Source organism: Neodiprion lecontei, chromosome 2, assembly GCF_021901455.1.
Source record: "Neodiprion lecontei isolate iyNeoLeco1 chromosome 2, iyNeoLeco1.1, whole genome shotgun sequence".
Lineage (NCBI taxonomy): Eukaryota > Metazoa > Arthropoda > Insecta > Hymenoptera > Diprionidae > Neodiprion > Neodiprion lecontei.
In genome coordinates this window covers 7,690,335-7,698,785 of record NC_060261.1, presented here as the reverse complement: position 1 = coordinate 7,698,785, position 8,451 = coordinate 7,690,335, and the positions used below count along the sequence as shown (strand labels likewise).

The 8,451-nt window shown below is 37.3% G+C and overlaps 1 protein-coding gene across 2 annotated transcripts; it reads right to left on the bottom strand.

Moving 5' to 3' along the window:
- Positions 1–471: 471 nt before the first annotated feature.
- On the bottom strand, positions 472–4,392 carry LOC107217750 (E3 ubiquitin-protein ligase RING1). Of its 2 annotated transcripts, none has more exons than XM_015655396.2 (4): positions 3,826–4,392; positions 3,268–3,730; positions 2,466–2,774; positions 472–2,357 (listed from the first exon to the last, which is right to left on the bottom strand). In XM_015655396.2, the coding sequence occupies exons 1-4, from the start codon at positions 4,126–4,128 to the stop codon at positions 2,140–2,142; spliced, it is 1,293 nt and encodes a 430-aa protein (XP_015510882.1). In that variant the 5' UTR covers positions 4,129–4,392; the 3' UTR covers positions 472–2,139. The 2 variants fall into 2 exon arrangements, with proteins under 2 accessions (XP_015510882.1, XP_015510883.1); XM_015655397.2 differs by having other exon boundaries at positions 3,358–3,730; positions 3,826–4,332.
- Positions 4,393–8,451: the final 4,059 nt, after the last annotated feature.

Genomic DNA, 8,451 nt, shown 5'->3' with positions numbered 1-8,451 from the left:
GTTTACCCCATATCGCACCGCGAGGCGAAGATTTAATTCCTCTCAGCTGCCGATCCTCGATAAGTTGCGAAACGATATCTAGAAAAAAGGATTTCAATGAAAATTGAGATTTCGACCCTGTTTCTTCCTATTTCGTTGATTTATACTCTCACGGTTTCCACGCTCTTGCAATTTTATCGTATAACGAGTATGTCTCGAACACGATTTTACGAGTTGTTATACACCGTAGCGCTTTTTTCGCTTATCTCTTCATCTGAATTTAGCATGGAGTGTAAACACGTAGCTGTTTTGCAGATTTACTAGCGATTCGAAATTCAATTATTTCTTTATTGCATGTTATAAAAATGTATTTATTTATACAAGCGCTTTCCTGGTACATTTTTTTTTTTTTTTCTTCTGTTTCTTTTTTAAAATGTATTTTAACTGTATATTCGTCTTTCAAACTCCGCAGTGAATTTTTCAAGGAAATGTACACTTGTATTCGTATATTTTTTTTTCTCATTCTCGCAAACGTTTGCTTTTCACATAGAACTTTGGAAACACGTCTGCATTGTAAAAAAATAATGCAGAAATTCATGTCAAATAAATTTTGAAATTCGTAGAAATTTTATTTTCGAATAACCGATATTTTTCTCCAGTATTCGTAGAAGTTTCTCATAATTTCACAGTTCTAAAAATAGAAGAGTAGCATGTATGATTAAATTTATAGCTGGATGATTGATTGATGATTGGGGCCATGTTAATAAAGTGCTCAACAATTATGTACATATTATTTACACTGGTTCATTTCATCGTCAGATAACATATAAAATATATTATATTACAATTCGGATTGACGAAAGCGTTGATGGCTTATCGTATAATTGTATAATATTGATCAATTACTACATACACAATTTTATCACAAACGGTCCTCTACCCCTAATCGAGTCAGCCGACTAATGGGTAATTCGTATCTATTCACTTATTACGTATATCGTGTTAGGTATTCCATATTAATTGTATTTATAAAAAATCGGTTTAGGCATACCGTTTGAAAAACATCTGATATTAAATTCAACATAACATTAATATACACGTTCGAATAATACACTAACAGTTTCAAACGGAGTAAAAAATTAACGTCCGTGTATCTTGCGTGTCCTTTCCAAAACTATGAAACACATTTTAATACGGTATCGCGAAGGTCTTGTAAAGTATGTATTTCTTTCTTTTTTCGTTCTATGTACATGTTTAAATTCCGACAACTTGTTCCGATTACAACAAACGTAAACGACGGAATTCCATTCTCACGCGAGTTGATATCATTAAATTTCAGATCGCTGGAAAAATAAGAAATCCGATAATGTTGAGAAAAATTTTACCAATCTCTCCAAATCGGAAGAGAGTGGAAAAATGAAGTGAAAGTGCCTGTTTACGTGAAGGTGAAACTCTCGAGAGCGATGGTCGCCAATGGACGCACTTCTGAGTGTACGTCTCGCAGGTAGTAACGTCAAACTCGCCGATAATAGATTAATGAGAGCTTGCTCTCATACGGACAAGTTCAAATATGCTATTTGACAGTTAGTTGCAAAGGTTTGAACTCAGTTCGAATTGCGATAGTACACTCGGAAGTACGATCATGGTACCTGGACCATAGAACATATTAAATATGAAAAAAAATCCGTATAACTTTTTCAGCAACAGTCGGGCTAACTGATTGTCTTAATTCTTTGATTCGAACTGCGGTGACTTCGATGGAATTTTGAAACTGAACTGCATTAGGGTCTCTGTTACCGAGGTGACTTGTTTGTGAGACGCTGTCTCGGACATTATTGACGTGACGTGACGTCCATAACTTACAGGTGGTCTCTAGTGGCATGAGCCAGAGTAATTTGCAACAATAAGTCTCTCGCTACTGTCTGAATTGCTCGCAGGAGTGAAAATTAATCATTTTGTTTGCTGTTGTCACTGTAGGGTATTTTATCAAATAATTTTCTGTTAGGGTTGTTTTCATAAAAAATACCACACCGCTCTCTCTCTTTCACGTAGAAACGTTGTAACATGGTTATAGCTATTTTCGAAAGTTCCTTCTCCCAGATTCAAGTTTATATCGATTGTATACTAGCTTTCGTCTGACTGAGACTTCTTGGGCCTTCCCTAGGTTTTCTTCCAAGAATAATACATCTCTAGGGGCCTGTTTACTCGCCAAAATTTGTCGTTTACTTGACGCAACGTTTGAGAACCGCTCAAAACCACGAGCTGTCCTGGGGACGGGGCGATGTAGATGCAAAAGTTTAAATGCCTGTGGGACTCCGACAGCTCTGTGTCCAGATCGAGCGTCAGACGCATGGCGAGGTATTTACTCAGATGGTCGACTGAAAATAAATAAACGAAAGTAAGGAATTAGTAAATGAAAAAGATTTGTCTTGTGAGAAGTTTTATGAATTTTCATTTCAAACTTGACGATACGTTAATTTTCTCACCTGTCGCATTCGCCGTTGTTTTTATATATCGAACACTGTTTTCTTTCAACGCCTTGACCAGTGAGTTATCGCCTGCCATTTCTGTTGGATGCGGTTTGAAAACTAGTTCAATCTCGTTCAGCATCAACGGTTCACTTGGTCCTTCGCCTTCGGTATCCACCATAGAATCACCGCCACCTGTTTCAGCCTCTATACTAGATCCCGCCGAATCGTTTTCCGAATTCTGCAAACTTTTTTGACGTTTTGCTGGCTTTGGAATTTGATTTGATGGGTTTGGAGATGGCGTTGTTGAATTTCTCGACGTTGTCCCTGTCAGATTTCAATAAATTCAAAATGATAAGTAATACCCAATAAAGTTCGTTTCGCACAGTTTGAGAGATGGAAAATAAATTGAGATGCATTAATGAAGGGGAAAACTATTCTTTATACACTTCTTTTTCTTTCATGCAGCAACTGATGGTGGATAATAGAAAAATTTAATTAATAAATTAAAATTGCCGTTCAACATAAAATCAAACAATCAAAATTCAGATCCATGAATAAATTGATTTTAGCACGCGACAAAGATTTGTCGATGCATTATTTTATATCAAGAGTAGAGAGATTTTCTACAAATCAGTATGAACAATTTGCTCGAAACTCTCGACTCGTCCCAAAATTTTTTATTTCAGTTCGGTAACTCGAATTCGTGGGTTTACTGTGAAAAATAAAAAGAAAAACCACCAAACACCGTAGAGAAAGGTCTCGATCTCCAAGCGAAAAAACTAAGAAACAGGAGTAAGCCCATCGGTCATTTTAATACCTGAAACGGCAGGACTACTAGCTGGTTGAGATACGTTGTTGTTAGAATTTTGTTGATTCGGATTAGAAATAACATTTCCCAGGCCATTACTGTTATTGATATTTCCAATGGGTCCCTGCGACGAGTCGCTTTGATTCGCAGGATTCATCGGAGTGACGGGTGTTGTTCTTCCGCTGGTATTTGCCCCGGTGTTATTCAGCGTTGTACCGTTGGGATTCTCCGGCTCGTTGGCATTCTTTCTAGATCTCTGTGGCCTGTTCTGACTCTGCAGCTTGATCCCTTCGGTGATGGAATTAACCAGCGCCGCTTGAGAATGAGACTTGTTTAGCTTTGCCAGGACGCGCTCTTGATGGGCCTCGTACTCGTCACGACTCGGATAAATCTTGGAAATGAGAAGATCGAAGTTGGGATCGGGGCGAAGCGACCGCTTGGACACCAGCTTCTTCCGGCACGTTGGACATTCCTGCAAAAAAAAAAAACCAAAACAAACGTAACGACAACCAGGGCGGAGAGCGAACCGATCACATCGATGCCGTGTGTACAGTGAGATAATCTTACCTTGTTGCCGCTCCTAAGCGCTGTGATGATACAGTCGGAGCAAAAACGATGCAGACACTCTTTGGTTGTCATTGTTTTTTTCAGCATGTCAAGGCATATCGGACACATCAATTCGCTGTGCAAACTTCGCGGGCTCACCGCTATCTCCGTGTTGTCGGTTATCGCGTCCTGCGGCGTTCGGTGTAATTCGTAGAGCGACAGCTCCCACGTCTTGTTTAGACCAACTTGCTCCGTCGACGCCATCGTCTCGCCGACAACACTTTTGTTATGCGCCGATACTCGCCTCTCCTTGCTTACCAGCATTCGCCGACCTCGGTTATTCCGCTCGTTTCTCGATCTAGCGCGATTTTCGCGATTTCCGCGTCCGTAATACGCGTGCGAATCTGCATGTACGTACGCCGATCTGGTTTATTATATTTTTCTATTTCCTCGATGCAACATACGGACGATGCAACGACCGCTGAATTCAACAGCTGCCAGCGAACAGCGGCAGCGATCAGTCCTAGAGGAGCCCACGCTCGTGTTTTTCACGTCTCCCATTTTTTAGCGCCCTCTGTTACGAAATTCGTTTTTAGAACCAAGTTTCCCGCTGCCTGGATAGTAAATGCATTGTGTATCACCAAAGCAGTGGCGTTGACGAATGACCTTGAGAAGACGGTTGTCTCTGGGTAAATTTTTGTGATCAGTACTCGGCGGGTAAGCGTGGTCTATCTTCCTTACCGACGGAGCCGCTTACGAGCAATCCGGTAAAACGAAACCTCATTTAGGGTGATCAGATATTCGCCGTACGACAAGTAACAACAAGTACCATCTGCATTAGATCCAGCCGATTAAACGGCATTTTTGTAAACGCCACGAAGGAGAAAACAGTATTTAACTGATCGGTAAAATCACTTGCGAAGCGGAAAACACTGATACTCGGAAGTCGTCATCGGTAAGGCTGACAAAGTGCGTCCGGAATCGCGACGGTAATTTAAACTTTGACAATGCAGTATAAAAAGTGTTTCGGATCTTGATTTGCGACCTTTCGGAAGCGGAAGAGCTCGTTTATACTAAAAATTTCTTCCCCGTGGAGTCGCTGTGGTGTTATAGGTCATTTTGTTTATATTTGTATGGTTGTTCTTGAATAATAGATTTTTTTCTTACAAAATCCTTGAATGTTCATCTTTGTATTTGAATTGGGGTCGAGATAATAATTTTATTAAACTTAGGTTACGAAATTGAATTATTACATTATAAACACATGCGAATTGCTAGATTCATGACAAATTACAGAGAGTGTTTCATTCGAAAGACTGTAAATTCTTGGTATTTGGCGAATGGCAAATTTTTATTCCAGTCATTCTAACAACCATAAATTACGTTATTCTCGATAAACCGTTGAGCGCGATAGAAAAAAATTGATTCGGTGCCTCAACGTTTAAAATTCATTTAAAAAGCTGTTTTCTCCGTTATCGGGAACGTTTCAAAATTTATCCCAAGGCTTCGATCATAATGTTAACGCAACTGTGCACCACGTAGAATAACTTTCCTATTTGAAATTGGCTTTCGGGATATTCCTTTTATTGAATTCCCATTTATACCACTGTCAAATACACCATTAGACAGTTATTATGCCGGTTATGTATTCGTGAAAAAAAAACTCGATTCGAAATCGAACAGTTCTGATCGCGTAAAACGGAAAGAAGTTTTTTGAAATTCGTAAATTATCTACACAAGGCTAATGGAATAACAATGATTTCTTCGAGTAAAACCGTTAGAAAAATTAAGCATTTGAAAATATATGTCACTGATCGGAATATATTCACTATGTGAGAATTTTTCGACTTTATTTTTTCCTTAATCAAAATGAGAAATTCTTAAAAGGTTTCAGCAATTAACTGCTATGTTATTTAAATATTTAAATATTCCGCAAGAACGTGTATTTCCACTGTTGCACTTGTCTATACTGCAAGATTTATGAAATTATACGTTGCTACTTATAGCACGGAATTGATGTGTATTTTTGAACTATAATTTCGTGAAGTTCTTTTTTGCAACTAGGTCGTCAGCATATTTTTTCAGTCAACGTTACTTACATTGTTTGGAAATTTCGTTTTGACCTGTGATCAATATCGTGATATTTGATTCGAAATGACGGCAAAACGCGTGTTAACGTATATCGGTATATTTCTTTTTTTTCCTTGACGAAAAGATGCTATTGAAATTGTCAGTCATTATACGATCCTTGCATATAATTTCAAAACGTTTAATCAAAGACTCTTCGACTCGCAATATTCGGTAACTACTGCAGTTAATTGCAAGAATTTCACGATTTTAACGGTACTTAATCTGATTTTTTACGACCACTGCTTTTACTTTGACTCGACGTATATCATATATATATTCAAGTGTGAGAGGTGACTGACTTCTACCGGGTTATAAAATTCAAAGGACTACAAGTTTCTGCTCAACTACTGTTTAACTCAGTTTACCGCATTTGCAGAGAATGAAGAAAAAAAATGTTATCGAGATGTTCTGACAGTTCTGTATTTCAAACATTATGTTCGTGTTTATCGACACCATGAATATAAATGTAATGAAAAGAAAAAGAGAAAAAAAATAATTTTAATACGCAGTTAATTATGTAATTATAATTGCCTGTAATTTTTATCAAAAGTTGTGCGTGATCGGGAGTTGTTTAAATTCATGTAACTTGTAAAACAGTAATGTAAAACATGAGTAACACGGGTATATCCCAGTACGTTGCATATATGTATAGGTATATAATGTATATATACAGTATCTATATTCCCTCAACGATGCCGGCGGACGTAATAATTTTACAGGTCGTAAAACTTTCCGCGAATATTATTACAGTCACTTTCTCAAATTTCGTATACACTCAAGCACGCAGGGTTACTGGTGTGTAATTCTACCACAGAGCGTGTATAAAATACATGATTCGAGATTTTGTATCAAAGATTATATCTCACACGTTCGTATACATTTGCGATCAATACCAGAAATAATCGGGATTCCGGACCGGTTGAAATTCCGAATTTGAATAGATTCGAAAGCGTCGAGTTCCTAACTTTTTTGTGGCGAAACTTGACGTAGTGAAATGAAATTTTGACGAAACATCCAAGTTTCAAACGGACCGAAATCCGACGCTGAAACTTCCCAAATTGAAAAATCTGATACATCGAAATCCTGACTGACCGAAGATTTTCAGTTCCGTGAATTTTTGGCTAGGTGAAATTTCACCACTTTGATCTTTCTTTGTTTTGGATTTTCGATATTTGCGATATTTTCGAATCCTAGTCATTCTGGTTGTCGGGTTTTCTGACTTTTTACACCCAGTCGTTGAGTAAACTACGCTGTGTGAGTATATTTTAATTTTCCGAATTTTACTCTCATCGAAACTTGATTTTTCGGTACTTTGCTCTATCTGAACTTGAATTTTCGGAATTTGCATTTCGGAACATTAAAAACTTCGTTCTTTCGTAAAAATTTGACATCATTACTTCAAGTTTTGTCACCAAACAATTCTCATCAAATAATAAATCTCAAATTTGGAACTACAACCTCGCCCCGAGATCCCGATGAAATTTAAAAATCGCCGTTTAGCTGGGACATCGTTATTCATACTACTGCAGAGACGAATAAGCGTAAGTCACATGGAAACGTGCAGGATTAGTCGTTCTTACAGTCCTAGGAACAGAGGCCGATAAACTCGGTTTTCAAGTCTCGCACGCTGCACGCGGACACGCTTCTTGGTGCCTAATATGCAAGGAAGTAACACGGCCTACCCTGCGTGCATTACTGCACTCCGTCATGCTGATTGTGAGCTGCAGCTAAATGCAGCTTGTTTTATTACTTTGCACATTTTTTCACAAGCTCAGAGAACCCGCGTTTGCTTCGTCAATATTTTTTCTTTTCTGCTGTTCTCAACCAGTTTGGACAAACTTTGTTGAAAATCGATCGAATATAACATTAAATCACATACCTAGAATATTATACAAAAAGAAATCTGGGTCTACAATTTGCTCAATAATATACCGCATTTAATTGTTTAGTCGCAAGAACAAATTGTACTATTTTATTTAATATGCTTTATTTACTTGAAATTAGCATATTCGATCGTTTTTTTCCATAATGTACATCTTGACATGAATTTTTTGGTTCGACTAATTGTTGAGTACAGAAATCCATAAATATTTGATAGGATTCCACAGAGTGGAAAAATAACAATTCACTGTAAAACTATAATTTTCAGCTAGTTAAAATTATTTTTAAAATTAGAGTGCCGTTAGTTAGTTGGGATTATGTTTTTCGGTGAAAGAATGGAATAATTAGCACGAAACTGCTCAGTAAATATACAATCTTGACTACAGTATATAAAATACTTTTTTATACGAGTATTTGTTTTTTCATTCCAAACCCGTTAGAATTACTATTTACCAAATCTACTCTTGTAAACTCTTATAAGCATTCTCAGAAATTTCGTTTTAGGTACAGTTATTTTCCAATATTGGAAATTACAAGGAAATTTAGAATTTGACAAGGAACAAAGATTTTTGACCGTTTCTAATGACTACCGAAAATAGCTTATAATTAAACGTACTCGTAGATTATTTCTATAAA